General features: G+C 47.7%; 1 protein-coding gene across 1 annotated transcript in view; it reads right to left on the reverse strand.

The window, feature by feature from the left end:
- LOC141153125 (caM kinase-like vesicle-associated protein) overlaps positions 1 to 21463 on the reverse strand; it is a 136224-nt gene that overhangs the window by 15238 nt on the left and 99523 nt on the right. The window contains exons 2-3 of the mRNA XM_073637813.1: positions 10283 to 10382; positions 10054 to 10185 (exon numbers count right to left, since the gene is read on the reverse strand). Of these exons, the coding sequence (XP_073493914.1) occupies positions 10054 to 10185; positions 10283 to 10377 (227 nt within the window). The 5' untranslated portion in view covers positions 10378 to 10382. The remainder of the gene's footprint in view (positions 1 to 10053; positions 10186 to 10282; positions 10383 to 21463) is intronic.

The following is a 21463-nucleotide window of genomic DNA, read 5'->3' on the forward strand; positions in this document are numbered from 1 at the left end:
AAACCTCTTTTTGCAACATTTTACTCTCTAAATCTACAAGAAATGTTTAGTATCTTTGTCCCAATTCATCTTCCGAGCTCCACCAACAACTAAACTTCACTGCTACATTTGAAACTCCCCTATGTTAAATCTGCTGAAATGGAAAAATAAATACCAGGCCTTTCTATCAATCCTATATGGATATGATAGATGATGGAGATTATAGTTGCAAACATCTGCCAGATGTGCTCCTTTATGTAAGGGGTCAACCATTTATTTACAATGTCCATCATGTAATACTTTACATCCGCTACAGCAAGGAAAATGAAGGCTATGGCAGCTGGTCTTCCGGGATGATGCTCAGTTACTTTAAATACTTTGTCTATTTTAGTCCCATCATCTAATTTTAGTTACGGGATTTTTCTTCTCCGCTCACACTCAAAGCTAAATTCAGCATTCATTTTTTTAAAGGGAACCTGTTGCTACACCAAAATGTAGCAAAATGAAAAAATTATTACACCAGTATTGAAGCGTGCACTGAAATAAGATGCTCCAAATTATTAAGAGGGGTACGCCTCTTCTATGAATTTAGTGCATCTTTCAGCGGCCCCACCTCAAGAAATGTGCCCAAGGTAGGTCATTTCTAATGTAATAGACACCGCCTCTTGGCATAAAACTTTAAAAAAAAATGGTCGGGCCTGCTGAGAAAAAAAATAGAAGACCGAATGGCGCCAGATTCATCATTAGCGGATTTTTGTAAAATCTCTTTTCTTTTATGCCTTGTGATATTCGTTGCTATTTTTTCTGCAAAATTCTTTAAAATCAAACACGCGGTTCGTGAATTTTACGAAGTAAAGAAAAAAAAAAAGTTTTTTATATTTATCTTTAACCTTTTTTAGCACGAAAAAGTTACACGTTTTGTCAAAAGAAATGGAATATAAAAAAAAATCACTCAAGGGGTGGTGACTGGAGTACATTTGCGGGGAAAGTTGCACATGACGAATCACAAGAAAACTTTTTGAAACCCTGAACCGCGCCCACAGCGGTGAAATGAAAAAAAAAAATAAAAACACAGAAGAACACACATAAAATAAGCTTAAAAAAAGACGCAAAACACACCTTACACCTTAAATGTGGCTCATTCTCCGCTGTCATCGCTCCTGAATTGATGCCCGGGGGCCCCTGCCAGTCTCTGCTTATATTGCAGCAGCAATGACCTGTTGTACCCACACATAATAACCGCAGGCAAACAGTAGAATTTCCCGGGAAGTTTTCATAGTTTTTTTTTTGCAGTAGCAGAATATGGATGCCATTCATGGTTGTCTGGGGTCTGTCACTGCAGCACAGGCTGCCATAAATAGCATGGGGCAATGGCAGAAAGTTTGAGAATGTTTGCCAGCGCTTCTGAAAACTTCAGGGAATAATACACATGTGAAATATGTATGTTCACGTACTGTATTAATGTTCATCCAGAGCTTCTTGATTCATGAATATTACACAGGAAAAGCAGAGGGAAGAATGTACGGGAGCAACAATTTGCTATCTTAGGGGCAGAGTCATGGCTGCCCGCTCCTGAACTTCCCATCATCATTATGCACCAGCTTCTATATAAATCTGCATTATATTTAGGGCGGTGTTAAAAATATCCTCAGATAATGGCGGTAATATATTTTAATGTACTTTTGTCAGGAGAATATACTTAGCAGCATGTGCTCAGGCTCAGTGTAGAAATGAGAGCACCTGCGTGACAGTCGCTGTGATGCCGCTCATTAACAGAAGGTAAACCTGCCGAGAATACCTTCCACGATGCGGTGGTGGCGGTGGATTTCATACAGGACGCCCGCTGCACTATTGTTCTGTATTTTTAAAACTGCCGCTGTCATCAAATTGTACCGCAAATAAAAACACAATTGGGCCTTGTGTCACAGGAAACTGGGGCAAAATAACTGATAAATATGTATGAAAGAGAAACTCCCTGCAGATCACCGCGGATTGTCACAGTGATACATAGAAGGCGGTCACAGTGCCCAGAATAGCCGGCACATCACTCACTGGCTAGGAGAGGCTTCAGTTCTTAAAATGAAAAATTGCATTAACTCCCTTCCCCAAATTTTGGTACACTAACTCGTTTTCTTCTGAATTGACAGGGAGAGAACTGCACATGCGGGTCTTAATCTGACCCTGCCTCAACGCCATGAATTAATCATCTTAAATCATCCAATTATAGGTTTGTTTGTTTTTTACCCTTTTAGGGTATATAAAAAAGGGGCTCAAATTAGCATCCAACTTAAAAGGCCAGAACACGCTAAATAATGGTATTGTCCAATGGGGCCTACTGCTTTAAATTATGTCACTACATTGGATACAGTGATGTCATATGTCCCAGCAAAGTGGGGGCCATGGTTGTCTTGGGGAGCCCCTGGATATGAAAATACAGCTTTTTGGAACCTTACAGAAGCCATAATCTCCTCCCGAGGCCTGGAGTTAGAGCGAGCCTCTGGATAAGATAAGAGGACAAGACCTAAATGGCACATGATAGTTGTGGGGTTCTGAGACAGGATCCTTAAATTCCTTATATTAGGTCTCACTTATATATTAGAAAAAGCATCTTATTAAAATATTGTTATAGTCTCTGCCATTATTCCTTATTTCAACAGTCTGACTGCTCTAACTGTAAAGAACTCTTTCCTATTTAGATGCCAGAATCTTCTTTTCCTCCACATGTAATGAATGTCTCCTGGTCCTTTGTAGAGTCCTTGGGGAGAATAAGTCATGTGCCAGTCCTAGTATTGACCACACATGTATTTATACATGTAAGTGTATTTATACATATAAGTCCAACGCATGAAATCTTCACTCCAGTAACTAAAGGACAATCCACGTCCACAAGTATCTGTATTTCCTGACGGAAAGCCCCGCTCTTACAAGAAACAAGCCGATGGCCAATGGGAAAGGATTAAAAACTGATTCATTAAAGAGCTTATGTAGGAGTTAAAGAAAGCTCAACTTTTTTCCTGGAAATAGCGCCACTCTTGTTCATGACTGTGTGACATTGCAGCAGAAAAAGCAGTACTGATTCTTCTGGTCCCCACTGCACCCAGATACTTGTGATCTGCACTGTTTCCAGTACCGATCCTTGTGGTCCGCACTGTTTCCAGTACCGATCCTTGTGGTCTGCACTGTTTCCAGTACCGATCCTTGTGGTCCGCACTGTTTCCAGTACTGATCCTTGTGGTCCCCACTGCTCCCAGTACTGATTCATGTGGTCCCCACTGCTCCCAGTACTGATTCCTGTGGTCCCCACTGCTCCCAGTACTGATTCCTGTGGTCCCTACTGTTCCCAGTACTGATTCCTGTGGTCCCCACTGCTCCCAGTACTGATTCCTGTGGTCCCCACTGCTCCCAGTACTGATTCATGTGGTCCCCACTGCTCCCAGTACTGATTCCTGTGGTCTCCACTGCTCCCAGTACTGATTCATGTGGTCCCCACTGCTCCCAGTACTGATTCCTGTGGTCCCCACTGCTCCCAGTACTGATTCCTGTGGTCCCTACTGTTCCCAGTACTGATTCCTGTGGTCCCCACTGCTCCCAGTACTGATTCCTGTGGTCCCCACTGCTCCCAGTACTGATTCATGTGGTCCCCACTGCTCCCAGTACTGATTCCTGTGGTCCCTACTGTTCCCAGTACTGATTCCTGTGGTCCCCACTGCTCCCAGTACTGATTCCTGTGGTCCCTACTGTTCCCAGTACTGATTCCTGTGGTCCCCACTGCTCCCAGTACTGATTCCTGTGGTCCCCACTGCTCCCAGTACTGATTCATGTGGTCCCCACTGCTCCCAGTACTGATTCCTGTGGTCCCTACTGTTCCCAGTACTGATTCATGTGGTCCCCACTGCTCCCAGTACTCATTCTTGTGGTCCCCACTGCTTCAAGTACTGATCCTTGTGGTCCCTACTGTTTACAGCAGAGGTCCCCAACCTTTTTTGCACCAGGGACCGGCTTTAAGCAAGACCAGTTTTCCACGGCCCGGTGGGGGTGGGGGCGGGGCTTTGGTCATATGGGGGTGGGGTTATGGAGGGGTGGAGCTGTATGGGGAGGATGCTGGCGGGACCTCGGTGTACAGCGCTGCTAAGTAGCAGCATTGTACATTGAGCGTCAGTGTATACAGCGCTGCTGCTTAGCAGCGCTACACACTGAACACCGGTACCGGGAGCCGCGTCACTGAAGCCAGTCTGCTGCCCCAGCACGCCCCACATAACATGTTCTGCCGGGGGCGTGTCAGTGAGGAGAGCCTGCCGCCCCACCCCGTCAGGAACACACCATGCTGTGCAGGAGGGCCGCGTCACTAAGACCCGCCCGACGCCCCACCCCGTCAGGAACACACCATGCTGTGCAGGAGGGCCGCGTCACTAAGACCCGCCCGACGCCCCACCCCGTCAGGAACACACCATGCTGTGCAGGAGGGCCGCGTCACTAAGACCCGCCCGACGCCCCACCCCGTCCTGCATAATGTTCTCTGCTGTCAGCGGCGCCGCGGACCGGCTGAAAAACCCCAACGGCCCGGTCCTGGTCCGCGGACCGGCGGTTGGGGACCTCTGGTTTACAGTACTGATTTTTATAATCCCCACTTCTGACTTTAGCCCGTTTAGAGAATATACTATTTACAATGATTTGGTTTGACTAAGCTCCTATGAGTACGACTGGCTATCAGATATTTCTTACTCCTATATTGCTACAAAATGATGCAAAGTTGCCAATAAGAAGCCCTGCATCTAAAAAGGAGTGATCACACCTTGGAGAGCTGTTGCACCAAGTGGACTGACATGATTCATGGCTCCAGAATTGATTGATTCCATAATTTTTTCCCTCTGCTTGGTCTGAAAAAAATTACCCTTACTGAGTACCACATTTTTTTCTTGATTTCTTTTAGTGTTTCTTAAAGCCATAAAGTTGCCATTTGAAATGACTTTAGTTTTGGGCCATGTCTGTGATCTGCTTTTTTTAACAACATTAAACAACTGAATGAACATCCTCCGAGCCCGGTGATTCCATAATTTTTGCCAGGGGTTATAGAAATCATAAGCAAATAAGGATGAAAGTGCAGTGGGGGCAGGTCATTGCATTGGAACCTCCTCCAAGTGCAATGACACGCCCCCAGTGCACTTCTAGATTGATTTGCATATAACTTCTACAGTAGATTTCTCATGACTGGCACATCGGATCACTATAAAAAAAAAGTATTATTTTTATTGGAGGATAACTAACGATATGGCCATACCACTACTGCCATATGTGAAAACGTGCCGACAAGGTCCCTATATTGTTGAAACGGTTGATTCTTTGTACTGAAGTTGTGTCTGCCCTGATGTAAACACGTTTTTATATTACTTATATTGCATTATTTAAAGACCTTTTCATTGTTGTGGCCTGTAAATGATATAAACTCTGCATTCAGTTCTTCTAGCAAGCTGCAAAATGCTCGCGCCTATGTCTAGGGACTCAGAGCTTAATAAATCTGTTTACAGTGGCAGAAATAAAATCATTTTTACTGCTTCTAGAAGAATTCATCGAAGGTTTCTGTAAGGAGGAGAATTATAGGAAAGCAGGAACTAAATGAAGATAAGATGAAGAATTTGGCCATTTCTATGTATCCTGATCTTAGTCTTAACTAAATGCAGAAATTATAAGCAACAATGAGTATCACCTAGCTTTCCTCTGTGAGGGTGATGGACTGGACTGTCGCGTTCCTACCCCTGAAAACACCCACCAATCGCGTTATGTGTACTATGTCCTGCATCTTTGTATATATTATGTCATGTGAATTGAGTTGTAATATATTGTGATATGGTTATGCATAGTGTACAAGATAGGTAATGTAAGGACGTGTACTGTAGGGTTTAGGACATAAGATAGGCAGTATAAGGTTGAGTGTAGTTAGGTAATGACATTAGGGTAAGATAGAGTTAATGTTTGGGACTAGCCCATAGTGGGAGGGGTTTGTGTTACAGCCAGTGACTGCTTCCTGTAGTTAGTTAGATAGGGACAAGCTCTCTAGTAATAGGAAGTGTCTGTGAGCAGTGCTGCCGTTTTGGGTGAACTACTGAGGAAACGAGACTTAAGGGACAAGGGAGTAGCGAGATCCTAAAGTGACTGACGAGACAGAGTGGCCTTCCAGAAAAGAAGTCCTTGGATAGGACGACGTGAGAAACCCTGAGCTTGCAAAACGCTGCTGGTAACGGACTTAAACAGGACTAAGTTCGTGGAACTAGTGGGGGTCCAGAGCGATAGATCCAGGGCGCCAGTAGTGGAAGAAATAGGACGCAGAGTCGTTGAGCAGGTAGAGAGACTTGCTGATCAGGACTGTGATGACGAGCTAGGCTGTGATGAAGTAGGGCGAAACCGTGTGCTTCCCCGGCCCTGGAGTAGGCTACGGAGGAAGGATACTGTGTGAACGAAAATGCTTTTTATTGTGAAGGAAACGTCCATAAGAGTTTGTACCCACTATCCCTTGTATATAACCCTTACCCAGTTACCGTCCAGTAAAGACTGTTATAGAACGGGAGTCTCCTTTATTGAACTGCGGAACCTACAGTCCAGGCCAGCCAACACCATTGGCTACAGGTGGCCGGCACGGGCACACGGCCCTCACAGCACCAAAACCCAACCAGGACCCACACTTTCATGTAGCTCGCTGGGCGTAAAAGGAGGAGACGAGTGCCGCTACCGCCTCGTGCCGCGTTACACCACCCGCGTATGATGCTGGAGATATATGTTTCTCAGCCCTTGCCAGGTGAGTGTCAGTTTTCACTGTGATTCAGGAATTCTATTAGTGAAAGAGGAAGCGCAGGATGAACACAGATCCTCAATACAGGGAGTTGTGTGACGACAGATAAAAAAAATTAGTTTTTAGAAAGTTTCTCTGGCTGCATTAGTTTTAAAAGTGAAGCTAATTCCCCTTTAGATGTCGGAAAAAAATAATGGTGGGACATTCAGAAATACAGAATACACTGATGCATTAAGTGAGAACATAAAGGAGCATGGAGTAGATGTAAGGAGAAGCATTTGTGGGCAGGCGGGTAGCCAAGATTACTTCCCCCGAATAGAAAACAGACGACGGGAGCCAGAATAGAGTAAAATATTAATGGATTTTCTAGCTGCTCTGGGCTTGATTGATTACCCTGTTCTGGAGTAATACTTATAAATATGTACCAGTCCTCAGAGAGATTGACTGTAAATTTACTAAAGGCAAAAGAAAAAAATGGGAAAAGTCCTCAGGCGCTCAATTACCAGAAATTACCAGAAAAGTCCTCAGGCGCTCAATTACCAGAAATTACCAGAAAAGTCCTCAGGCGCTCAATTACCAGAAATTACCAGAAAAGTCCTCAGGCGCTCAATTACCAGAAATCCGAATAGAAAAATATTTTGCACTTCTCCTCTGGTCAACATTTAGTTGGGTTGCCATTGAAAACAGACATTTATCACCACTCCGACTGGCAAAACATGTAACAGCTTTAACTGTGTAACGTATTCCTAATCTCCCATAATGCACTTCTCTCTGGAATTATGAATGCAGATTTGAGGGTGAATAGAGGAGAAATTAATGAATAAAAAAAATGAAGCACATTTAATCAAGGAATGTAAAAATGGAAATTTTGAAGAACTTTTGTGCCAACGCTTAAATTATTTCTAGGGAAAGTTGGCTGCTATTTCCATTTATAATGAAAGCCACAACACCATGACGGATCAGTAGCATGACGGACACCAGAAGCGCCCATGGACCCTATAGACTTATATTGGAGTCTGAGAGGTTCCTCTGAGGTGTCTGGGCTTCCAATGACAAAAGTAGAGCTGCACGCTGCCAAAACCCCCCCCAAAAAAAACAACGTAAACAGCAACAAAGCCTCCGATATAACCTGGTTTAAATCATAGACGTAAAAACCCAATCTGCCTGGTCTTAAAAGATTTATAGGAGGACGGCCTGGTGCAGTCCACATGACTTCTTCCTTCCTCAAAGAGGCATTTAAGAAAGAAAACAATAATCTCAATAAAACTGCTCTCTGGGAGAAGATGGCGGTACGTTATTAAAGCTGCAAGGCTTATGAGATTCATAGCCACCAAACTCAGGGGACTCCAGTGACTCATTATGATGCAGCCCAGCTTCTTATTGACCGTAATCCAATCAAGTCCTTATATATTGACTTGAGAAAAATCGAAGATAGTGTATTTTTTTTCTTCTCTCAGCTTACAGTTTATCTTACAGTTACAACCATGGAGGCGGAATTTGCTCTGCGCTTACAGCGTATGCCTTGGGAATCCGGATAGGGTCCTATACATTTGACAAAGAACAAAGTGGGTCCTTATGGCCTCCACCTGGCTGGTTTGTGTCGATATGCCTTTTTTTTTTTCCAGTTTTAGTAATATTGTCCTTCATTACACTATTCTATTCAAAGCCATCTCATAAAAAAAAGAGTAAACCATATATTATACTTTTTACAACATTTCAGCCTATGGAGAACGTGTGACGATCTATGGCTATCAATGTGGCACACATCGGAGGCATCTGTAGGCAAAACCCCCCAAAGCATACCTCCGTGATTGGACACTTGATCAATATTTTCAATGGTATCCCAAGAGATGAAGTCATTTTCCACCATTTACAAGCCCCTTTTTGTTAGAAGGATCACCTGAATATAAGCTAATCACAGGGTGTTCTGCTACCGGGACTAAGCCCCATCAGACACCTCTAATCTGCAAGAAAACCTGTCAACAAATGTTCAGTTTTCAATCACTGATGCCGCAGGAGAAATTAAGCATTACACGGGAACCATTAAAATCAATATGCTGTCTGTGAAATGTATAGATGTGTTAGGTCCTCCAGAGACGCAGGCACTCTTTGTAGCCTCCACTTATAGAGTATTTAAAAATGGTTTGCTAAACCACTTATTATGCCTAAATCGCTTTTTAAAATGCACATGGGTCAATAGGCATTGATTGACCTATATGTCAGGGGCATACCGTGGGGGGGAGGGCAACTAGGTCCTTGTCTTGGCAAGGAAATTTGGAGGTTAGCTGACCATACAGATAATACAGTTGTTGGCTGAACTGTCGACCATCTCTCCCGATTCCCCCCATACACAGGAACGGGAGGACAGTAGGAAGTCCCCATTACACATTAGATGGTCGGCTGATTCCACTGAAATCGATAAGTTCAGACAACTTTTATCTAATGTGGGGACTTCAGGGCACCAGATCTATACTGGTGAGGCTGGAAGAGTATTTGTGATGGGTTTACCATGACAGAGAGGGGCCAAAAGACCGCAGTGTCTGATTTCATGTACTCCTGCTCTGATTAGAAGCACTTCTCCTTTATATTAAACGGTGCAGGTTTCTGTTAGTGGTGCAGGGGTTAAAATGTTCAGCTTAGAATTTCTGAAGCTTTCCTGCTTGGATGATTTCAGCTGTTCAGTGTTGGCCACTCCCCTCTCCTCTAAATACTTGCCTCTGGCAATCTGGATTGCCAGTGTTAGTCTTATACTGTCTGGTGTTGAGTGGAAGAGTTGGTTGTTGGTAGAGGCGTATGGAGTGTTGATCTGTGACTGTTGCTTGGTGTTCTGGCTGTGTGCAAATCCTCATCCTTCACTATTTGGTTTTCCTTCTTTTTCTCCCCAGTGTTCCTTTCTGTTGTCTATGAGTGCTTATTTGTATGATTGGTATTTTCATTTATCCCTGTACGTCCTCCCTTGTTAATCTGGTTTGTGTATAAACTATTCCTAACCACTTCCCTGGGTGGGTGAGGGGACAGATATAGGGCTGATTCGGGAGCTCAGCAAGGTACGTGGCCCCGGGGTCGTCATCATCATAAGTAATCTGGGGAGCAGGGATAGCTAGGGCGCCCCAAGCGTTAGAGACAGGGAAGGAGCCCTTGGCCCCAGGTAACCCGACAACAGAGTTGTGACAGTATTTCAGACAACCCCAGACTCCAACAGATCATGGGGATGAGCTGGAGGCACTGATCATAGCTGTGCCTGTAAAGCACAAGAATATCACATAAACAGTACATGGCTGTTTACTTACATTTTCAGTATCATTATCTCGTTCTTTGCTGCTCTCCTGACTTTTCGGCCATCTTTTTTCAGAAACTTTTTACAGACATAGACACGGTCGGTCTGCATCTCTCGGGCGAGGCATATTTCACAAAACTCCTTCCTATTAATCAGAGGTAAGGCATAGTGAATACACGTACAACGCTAAACCTGCCTGTCAAACAGAAGGCAAGAAAGTTGCCAAAAGCATTAATACTCACGCACAGAGGAGCTGGCCAATCTCATACTTGTCTGTGATATCCGAGAAACAGTTATATGTTTTCTCATTGCGGACACTGATACATCCAAAAGGCATGGCCACTAGAAGAGACAGGACACAGAATGAAAGGCGCGACACAAAAATAATACCTAAATTCCCAGTTGGGAACACTCCTTTAACTACTAATATTCATGTTCAAAATGGCACATAACCTGTTGTATTAATTTAAAGGGGTTGTCTCATCTTCTAAAATGGGTAAAATTGCAAAGTGCTTGTAAAACAAGCAATTTTGCAGTTTACATCTTATTAAAAATCCTCCCCCTTTTCAAGAATGGAGAGATTTTTAGTTTTATAGTTTACTACTCATTGCCGAGGTTAGCATCGGAGAAGTGTGGCGGCACTGGTGCAGGCCAGACCAGCGATCCGGCCAGTTCCTGAGCATGCTTTATAGTGAAAAGCTTGCAAGTGCTTAGCTTCTTGCCTAGGAGACTGATCACCACTGATAAGACTGCTGAGGTGGTCGGGGTAGGCAAGCAGCGCAGTACTTGCAAGCGCTGCTCTGAAGCTGGCCGCATAGCTGGATTTGGCCTGCATCAGTTCTCCTCCAAAGCTGCAAAGGCAAAGCTAACTCTGTTAACAGCATGGGAGAGCACAATGTATGGAGCAGTGGCTCAGCCATGCCGCTGGTCTGAACTGTCAGTCATCAGAAGCGCACTACCCCCACAGTAAACAGGAAGCTGGGGGCCGAGGAGTGATGACATTCTGCAAACACGAGACAACCCCTTTAAAGGGCATTTATCCACAAAACAGACCCTTTTAATAAATGAGGGCTTGTGAGGGTGCACTGAGAGTTAAAGAGCTAGTGAGAATGTTCAGACTTCATCATTATCATAACACCATCACAAGTTATAGTGAGACTGCTTTATAGCCGATGAGACTGTAAAATAGAGCGCGGAGTGACATCCTAGCAATTTATTATCTGAATTTCTGTCTGATCAGTCAGGGAAGGGGCAGAAATGAACGGGTAACCCAATCCTTATCAAAGTCTTCGCACTTATAAAATGCCAATTTCTACCGACTGATGCCCATTAAAATCCTGCCCGGAGAGATCTCTTCCTAGTTTAAAAAGTTGCCATTAAAAATGTATACGTAATATCAAAAAGACAGATAACTGTGATCATAATGAATCCTGAATAATGAAATCCTACAACATGTTCTGTTATTCTAGCCTAATCATATCAAAGTGCTACCTGAATTTCATAATAGACTCTCTTTAAAGGGACATCCTCCTAGAAACATTCAATGGCATATTACAAGGGTTTTATTGGTTTAGATTCTACAGACTGACAATTGAAATATCTCTCATTTGCATCATTTAATATCCATGTCTAATATTCTGTACGTATTAATTCCATAATATATCTTTATAAGGTTTGGGGCTTAGTTTTTTTTTAAATAGCTCACATACTAATACTTCACACAACCATAAAGTTAGGTTATAAAATTGTGGCTGCCTGCAGGAACCAATAGGGGGAGCTCAATGCATACAAATGTATACAGCCACCATTAGAGAGAGCACACTACATAGAGATTTATATAGCCACCAATAGGGGGAGCTCACTACATAGATTTATACAGCCACCACTGGGGGAGCGCACTACATACAGATTTATACAGCCTCCACTAGGGGGAGCTCACTACATACAGATTTATACAGCCACCACTAGGGGGAACTCACTACGTACAGATTTATACAGAAACCATTAGAGGGAGAGCACTACATACAGATTTGCACAGCCACCACTATAAGGAGCACATTGCATACAAATTCATACAGCCACAACTATGCGGAGCTTACTGCATGCAGGTTTATACAGTCACCACTTGTTGGAGCTCACTACATATAGATTTATACAGCCACCAATAAAGGGAGCTTTCTACATACAGATTTATACAGCCACCTCTGGAGGGAGCTCACTGCATACAGAATTATACTGCCTCTAGTAGGGGGAGTTCACTGCATACAAATTTATACAGCCACCACCAGGGGGAGCTCACTGCATACAGATTTCTACACACACTACAAGGGGGAGCTCACTACACAAAGTTTTACACAGCCACCACTAGTGGGACCTTACTGCATGCAGAATTATACAGCCACCTGTGAATGTAAAGGGAATCTGTCAGTAAGTTCAACCCCCCCCCACCAAACTGCATTTGTGGACATGCAAATGTAGCACCCTGAGGATTCGGCTGCTACAGGGGTATTGCACCTCAACCCAGAGGTGTGATATTCCACTCCCGGGTAAGGATGGAGTGTGGAACTGAGCTCAGTAGGCTGCATGCACTACACACATCCCATTTCCGGGGAACAGACCGATGGTACTCCCACTAGAGAAATGTGCAGGTACGACAGTGTCTGTTCCTGGCTGGAGTGGGAGGGGGGTGGAACATCCCAGTAGTGTAGGGGCAGATAGGGGGAGCAGCCTGGGTAAAGTTAGGAGCTCATTGGGTGCTGGTCACCTGAGCTCACACATAGAGGGAGTATATAAGGTGGGAACCATCTTAGATCAGGGTCAGTCAGTCAGTTGTCAGTCAGTCAGTTGTCAGTCTGTGAGACGTCGGTCAGTCAGTCTGTCTGAGAGCCTGAGAAGCAGAGCAGAGGAGAAGGAAGAGAGACCCAGAGGCACAGAGGGGACCCCAAGATCCCAAAATAAGGACAAAAGGGTGAAGGGTCGGCAACAGGGTACCGGATCCCAAGCTGGCAGAGGCTACAGCACACCTTAGCCAGGAACCGGAGGTCGTGGGCAGGATCTGCCACGATCACCCACTAAATCCACCCGGAAGGCAGACCAAGAATAGGGTCAGGGAGCCCAGAGGAGGCTTGACCAACAAGAGGCCCGAGGGAGCCGGACTTAGGTGGATCCCTGGTGGGAACGGCCAGAAGAAGGGAGAGACAGAAAGGAGCTCAGGACCACACTCCGGAGTTGCCTGGGAGTTGACCGAGTCCAGGACCTGGTGGACGCAGCACGGCTTGGGTGGTCACTGCTGTACACAGTGACCCGAGCAACACCAGTAAGTAAAACCCTGGAACTGCATTTTATGCCTCTGAGTCTCCTTGCTGCACCTTCACAACCACCATCCTCCACGGCTGACCCCCTGAGGCTATACCCCTCCCGTTGGGGGTTATACTACCTAAGCTGCACTCACACCAACAGCCTCAGCGGACCCTGCTGCAGCGGCGGCCTTTTGACCGCAAATCAACGGGTGGCGTAGTCGACACAAAGAACTAATAACATCTGTAGGACTGCCACACACTGAGCTTGACACCCTGGGCACGGACCGGGTCACAGCCACTCGGAGACTACAACCCCCATCTGATCCGGCTCCGGGTATCCCCAACAACACTGGCCCAGGGGGCGCGTCAACTTTGGCGTAGTCGGCAGGATAACGTGCCCGCAAACACCGGGTACTGCGTGCCTGAAGAAAAGTTCAAATTTACCTCAAGAAGAAGTCTCCCGCCGGTTCCAGAGGGTCCCCGCCATGGGACGCCATCACGGATCGTTTCCCGCCGGTTGCCCGCCATCTGCAGCTTTTTCCCGCCATCCACGGAGTTTCCCGCCACTGGGAGACGATTCCCGCCATTTCCAGAAGATTTCCCGCCTTGGAAGAGCGGACGCCATTATGGGCGTGCCAGAGGGTGGCAAAAGGCCACCTCCCATCGTGGGCCAGGTCGAAGAATGGCGCCAAAAGCGGAAACCGCGCCCACCAACAGAGACTGTGATGCTGGACGTGTCCATCAGCGTGAGGGAACTGCCCCTGGAACTGACAATCACAAAGTTGCCCCGGGACCACCCTCAATGTGGGCGGAGACAGAACAAGAGAACAAAGATGGGTGTCGCCTGGAGCAGTCTGGAGAGAGCGCACCCGGAGACAAGACGTCTGGAAGAGAGTCCAGAGAGAGCCTACCCGGAGATGGAGGGAGAGTCAGGCAGCACCGACCCAGTGGTCAGGAGCCTGTTGCAGGTCGCCACTCCAGAAGGCCTGCTGGAGATCCTAGCACAGCTCCCCCGAGACCGGGAGTGTGCACAGACCGCGTTGGAGGGCCTCGCACGGAGGATGGCCCGGGTGCAGCGAGAGACGTTGGCGGAGTGGAGCCGAGAGATGGCCCAGCAGACCGAAACCCGACAGCGGAGCACGCCACCTGAGACGAGGAGACAGACCGCCTCTGAGGATGGCGCAGGAGGAATGAAGGCAGGAGACGGCGCCGAGAAGGGAGCTGAACGGACGGAGACAGGTAAAGGGGACGTCTCTACCCCGAGCCGGGAAACCGCGTGCCTGCCCCAGCTCCCCGTCGCAGAGCCCGAAGTTCCCCCTGCCGTGCCCGTCGCTGCATCGTCACCGCCGCCGACTAGGCCTCAACCGGAAACCGCGGCCGCGACCCCTGTGACGTCACACGCCTCGACCTCGAGCGTGGCCAAGCAGGAAATACCACCGGCCTGGTCGCAAGGCCTAGTACACCTGGGCGCCGCCATTCCAACAGCGCCCCCTACCTCCGCGGAGCCACCGGCCTGGCCGCAGGGCCGAGTAACCACGGGCGCCGCCGTTCTTACGGTGCCCTTTGCCTTTAGGGTGCCCCGAGCCTGGTCGCAAGGCCTGGTCGACCCGGGCGCCGCTACCATCAACGCGCCCTCAACATCTAGAGTGCCGCACCTGGGTGAAGACCTGTTCGCCCAGCATACGTGCCCGGATGGGCAGCCCTTTATATGGCCACCGGAGTTTCACCATCCCCGACTCCGGAAAGAGAGACCCCTAGACGAGCCCCTGATTCCGGCTCCGAAGCCTGTAAAGAGGACCTCGCCCCCGCTGGAGGAGGCACAGTTCGAGTGGGACCCCACCGGAGAAGACCTCATGGGGTTCACTCAGGAGACTCGGGCGGCCGCAGCAGAGCGTGCAGAGTGCTGCCGGCAGCAGCTCGAGGTCTTCGAGAGGGAGCGGAGAGAGAGGCGGGTCCGGGAACAGCAAGCGCAGATAAGGAGCGCGGAGCAGAAGAGCCGGACCAGGAGGAATCCCCGTGCAGCTCATGGTCCCCCTTCCACCGGGACTGTGATAAAATTCAACATGCAGCATGGGTGGGGCTTCATTAGAGACCATCAGACCCCCGGCGACGTCTTTGTAACCCGCAGAGACGTAGAAAGCCATCTGCCGGAGGGACACAGAGGTCGTGACCTGTATGTAGGGGACGAGGTCACCTTCACCCGGCACAAGTGTGCCAAAGGACCCTACGCCCTCCATGTGCATCGCCTGACGGAGGAGGAGCTGCGGTGTGAGGAGGAGCAAGAGGACCCGGACGGGTCTGAAGAATCTAAAGAAGGAGCAGGAGGACGCCGTCGTTGAAGTACGGTAGAGAGAGACTGTATAAAGTTGCCCATCGGGGTACCAAGAACTGTTACTTATTTAAAATATGTTCCCCGTTGGGACAAAGTGTGAACTGATGCCCGTGTGTCCCTAGTTCCTAATACCTGGCCGAGGACTGAGAGCGGCCATATCCCCTTGTATATAGTTGCGCTTCCTAAAGCGCCCCCTACCGGTTTTATAGGAAACTGTTTTCTTCAAGAGACTGTAGCACTTTACCCGGTCACAAGTTGCACCGTGACCGGAGGAACCAGAAACAAGAATGTTATTTATGAAAAGTTTTTATATGAAGAGTTTATTGCTGCTGATGATGTGTATGATGTTTTATATGTTTTATATGTTTATGAAAAAAAAAAAAAAATTTGTATGTTTTGGATGTTTATATCTTACAGCCCGAGGACGTGCTGTGATTTACCAGGGGGGAATGTAGCACCCTGAGGATTCGGCTGCTACAGGGGTATTGCACCTCAACCCAGAGGTGTGATATTCCACTCCCGGGTAAGGATGGAGTGTGGAACTGAGCTAGTAGGCTGCATGCACTACACACATCCCATTTCCGGGGAACAGACCGATGGTACTCCCACTAGAGAAATGTGCAGGTACGACAGTGTCTGTTCCTGGCTGGAGTGGGAGGGGGGTGGAACATCCCAGTAGTGTAGGGGCAGATAGGGGGAGCAGCCTGGGTAAAGTTAGGAGCTCATTGGGTGCTGGTCACCTGAGCTCACACATAGAGGGAGTATATAAGGTGGGAACCATCTTAGATCAGGGTCAGTCAGTCAGTTGTCAGTCAGTCAGTTGTCAGTCTGTGAGACGTCGGTCAGTCAGTCTGTCTGAGAGCCTGAGAAGCAGAGCAGAGGAGAAGGAAGAGAGACCCAGAGGCGCAGAGGGGACCCCAAGATCCCAAAATAAGGACAAAAGGGTGAAGGGTCGGCAACAGGGTACCGGATCCCAAGCTGGCAGAGGCTACAGCACACCTTAGCCAGGAACCGGAGGTCGTGGGCAGGATCTGCCACGATCACCCACTAAATCCACCCGGAAGGCAGACCAAGAATAGGGTCAGGGAGCCCAGAGGAGGCTTGACCAACAAGAGGCCCGAGGGAGCCGGACTTAGGTGGATCCCTGGTGGGAACGGCCAGAACAAGGGAGAGACAGAAAGGAGCTCAGGACCACACTCCGGAGTTGCCTGGGAGTTGACCGAGTCCAGGACCTGGTGGACGCAGCACGGCTTGGGTGGTCACTGCTGTACACAGTGACCCGAGCAACACCAGTAAGTAAAACCCTGGAACTGCATTTTATGCCTCTGAGTCTCCTTGCTGCACCTTCACAACCACCATCCTCCACGGCTGACCCCCTGAGGCTATACCCCTCCCGTTGGGGGTTATACTACCTAAGCTGCACTCACACCAACAGCCTCAGCGGACCCTGCTGCAGCGGCGGCCTTTTGACCGCAAATCAACGGGTGGCGTAGTCGACACAAAGAACTAATAACATATGTAGGACTGCCACACACTGAGCTTGACACCCTGGGCACGGACCGGGTCACAGCCACTCGGAGACTACAACCCCCATCTGATCCGGCTCCGGGTATCCCCAACAACACTGGCCCAGGGGGCGCGTCACAAGGTTTTTGAAAGCTATATCCATACATCCCAACTTTTGAAGAAGAGAAAGAGGGACAGATCATGCAGTGCACGTAGCGCGCCACGGCAAATTTTGGCCACGCCGCTGGTCACACCCCAATCCACGCCCATTTACCTTTTTTCTCCCCTGGCAGGAGGAGTTGTCAGAGGGGCGCTGGTAATGAGGGGCATTCAGCAGACGGCCCTCATCCTCATTCCTAGTATGCATGGCCCCCTCATCCTCAATACTGGTATGCATGGCCCCCACAGACCCAATCCTGGTAGGCATTGCCCCCTCAGACCCAATCCTGGTATGCATGGCCCCGTCATCCTCAATCCTGGTATGCATGGCTCCCTCACACACACAATTCTGGTATGCATGGGCCCCTCACACACAATCCTGGTATGCATGGGCCCCTCACACACAATCCTGGTATGCATGGCCCTCTCAGACCCAATCCTGGTATGCATGGCCCCCTCACACCCAATCCTGGTATGCATGGTCCCCTCAGACCCAATCCTGGTATGCATGGCCCCCTCACACCCAATCCTGGTATGCATGGCCCCCTCACACCCAATCCTGGTATGCATGGCCCCCTCACACCTAATCCTGGTATGCATGGCCCCCTCACACCCAATCCTGGTATACATGGCCCCCTCACACCCAATCCTGGTATGCATGGCCCCCCTCACACCCAATTCTGGTATGCATGGCCCCTCAGAACCAATCCTGGTATGCATGGCCCCCTCAAACCCAATCCTGGTATGCATGGCCCCCTCACACCCAATCATGGTATGCATGGCCCCCTCACACCCAATCCTGGTATGCATGGCCCCCTCACACCCAATCCTGGTATGCATGGCCCCCTAACACCCAATCCTGGTATGCATGGTCCCCTCAGACCCAATTCTGGTATGCATGGCAACCCTCATCCCAAATCCTGGTATGCATGGCCCCCTCATCCCCAATCCTGATATACATGGCTCCCCCATCACTGCACACATGAAAGAATAAACAATTTTACTCACCTTCCTTCCTCCCCTCTGCTCCAGCGCTGCGTCCTGTCTGCCATCAGCTCATGTCAGCATCTGAGCAGCTCATGACGTCACTGCCATGCGCCCTCACATGACGAGGTGAGCTGCAGGGATATTCACTCCTCTCCACACCGGGACTATTGGCATGGAGAGGAGTGAATAGTCATTCTCCTTAATAGCGCACACAGCAGTGGCTGTGCTCCTGCTGTTGCTCCGCGATCCTCTGTGCCCGCTACTAAAGAGAATGAATATTCACTCTTCTCCACGCCCATGGGAGTGGAGAAGAGTGAATATTCATTCTCTCTTATAGCGGGCACACAGGAACGCGGAGCCGCAGCAGGAAGCCGGCGGCTGCGATAGACAGTGTGCGCTATCAAGGAGAATGAATATTCACTTCTCTCCACTCCAATGGGCATGTAGAGGAGTGAATATTCATTTTCATTAGCAGCGGGCACTCATGGTAGCTGCAGCTGCAGGCTACTACCTGTGCCCGCTGCTCCCCTGCGCAACCCGCCCCATCACCTTCCACAGCCGGGAGAACAGCTGAGCCGTGACGAGACGCGGGATTGAGCCCTCAAAGCGGGACAATCCCGTGGAAGCCGGGACAGTTGGGAGCTATAGCTATATCCATCGACACCTTTATATTTTCTATCTGCTGCTGCATTCCTGAGAAATCGACACAGGGACACAGTCTGATCACCACAGCTCCTTGGCAGGGGCGGAGGAAAAAAGTATACAGACATTACAGCAGGGGATTGCAAATAATTCTTTCTTTGAAGTGAAACATTGTTTAAAAACAAGCAGAGAAATGTTTTACCTCACAAAAAGAATCAGCTGGGATCCCGTGCTGTAATGTCTGTGTACTCTTTTGCTTCCCCCCCCTGCTCAGGAGATGTGGTATGATCAGACCGTGTCCCTGTAAGGTCAGACACAGCCATTACACAGTACACAGCAGGGGCACATTTATAGGATTATCTCAGCACAGGAACATTTTATTTAAACACATCCAATTGTGGAACTTATTATTATTCCAAGATCTATTGATTAACCCCTTAGTGACATTGTCAGTAATAGTACGTCCCTGTGCCCTGGGCCTTATGGACCAGGGACGTACTATTACACACAATGTGATCACACCCGCACAGAAGCTGTGTGCGTGGGGTCCCAATCGTTGCCATGGGGACCTGATATCGTCATGACAACATGCGGGTCACCAGGCATCAGGAAGTTACTTTGACCATGCGCAGTGCACGATCAAAGTAACTTGTGTCTGCAGGGCTGACAGCTGCATAGCATAGAGATGCTGCTGCTGCATCTCTATGCTATGCAAGCGATCAGCCTACAAAAAATGAAAGTCCCATAGTGGGACTAAGTGTAAAAATAAAAAACAGTGTCAAAAAGTGAATTGTTTAAAAAACATAAAAAAAAAATATGAAAAAAATAATAAAAAAATAAAAATATACTGTACCCATAAATAAATATGAAAAACAAAACAAAAAACAATAAAAGTACACATATTTGGTATCGCCGCGTCCAGAATGACCTGACCTATAAAACTGTCCTACTAGTTAACCCCTTTAGTGAACAAGGTAGAAAAAAATAAAAAAAACTAAGCAAAAAATGATGCTTTGTCATCATACTGCCAAACAAAAATGGAATAAAACGCGATCAAAAAGACGAATGCAAATAAAAATGTTACCGCTAAAAAAGTCATCTTGTCCAGCAAAAAACAAGCTGCTATACAGCTCCATCAGCCGAAAAATTAAAAAGTTATAGCTCTCAGAATAAAGCGATATAAAAAAAATATTTTTTCTATAAAATAGTTTTTATTGTGTAAAAGCGCCAAAACATAAAAAAACTATATAAATGTAGTATGACTTTAAACGTACTGACCTGAAGAATAAAGCTACCTTATCAATTTTACCACATGCGGAACGGCATAAAAAAACAAAACAAAAATACAAATCCTGAATTGGTGTTTTTTGTTTATTCTGCCTCCCAAAAATCGGAATAGAAAGTGATCAAAAAATGTAATTTGCCCGAAAATAAGCCCTTACATGACTCTATCGGCCGAAATATGGAAAAATGATTGCAAAAACTAGTCTTTGCAAAAAAAAGCGTCTTTTAGTGTGTGACAGCTGCCAAACATAAAAACCAGATATGAATCTGGTATCTCTGTAATCGCACCGACCCCAAGAATAAAGTCGTCTAATCACTTGTACCACACGAGAAACGGTGTAAAAAATATACTCTAGGGTTAGGGTTGTGTCAGGGTTAGGGTTGTGCTAGGGTTAGGGTTGAGGTTAGGGTTGTGCTAGGGTTAGGGTTGTGCTAGGGTTAGGGTTGTGCTAGCATTAGGGTTGTGCTATGGCTAGGGTTGTGCTAGGTTTAGGGTTGTGTTAGGGTTGGGGTTGTGCTAGGGTTGGGGTTGTGCTAGGGTTAGGGTTGTGCTAGGGTTAGGGTTGTGCTAGGGTTAGGGTTGTGCTAGGGTTAGGGTTGTGCTATGGCTAGGGTTGTGCTAGGTTTAGGGCTGTGCTAGGGTTGGGGTTGTGCTAGCGTTAGGGTTGTGCTAACGTTAGGGTTGTGCTAGCGTTAGGGTTGTGCTATGGCTAGGGTAGTGCTACGGCTAGGGTTGTGATAGGGCTAGGGTTGTGATAGGGTTGGGGTTGTGCTAGGGTTAGGGTTGTGCTAGGGTTAGGGTTGTGCTAGCATTAGGGTTGTGCTATGGCTAGGGTTGTGCTAGGTTTAGGGTTGTGTTAGGGTTGGGGTTGTGCTAGGGTTGGGGTTGTGCTAGGGTTAGGGTTGTGCTAGGGTTAGGGTTGTGCTAGGGTTAGGGTTGTGCTATGGCTAGGGTTGTGCTAGGTTTAGGGCTGTGCTAGGGTTGGGGTTGTGCTAGCGTTAGGGTTGTGCTAACGTTAGAGTTGTGCTAGCGTTAGGGTTGTGCTATGGCTAGGGTAGTGCTACGGCTAGGGTTGTGATAGGGCTAGGGTTGTGATAGGGTTGGGGTTGTGCTAGGGTTAGGGTTGAGGTTAGGGTTGTGCTAGGGTTAAGGTTGTGCTAGGGTTAGGGTTGTGCTAGGGCTAGGGTTGTGTTAGGTTTAGGGTTGTGCTAGG

The sequence above is a fragment of the Phyllobates terribilis genome, unplaced genomic scaffold (assembly GCF_046119375.1).
Source record: "Phyllobates terribilis strain yellow unplaced genomic scaffold, ASM4611937v1 Scaffold_7__3_contigs__length_470593459, whole genome shotgun sequence".
Taxonomy (NCBI): Eukaryota; Metazoa; Chordata; class Amphibia; order Anura; family Dendrobatidae; genus Phyllobates; species Phyllobates terribilis.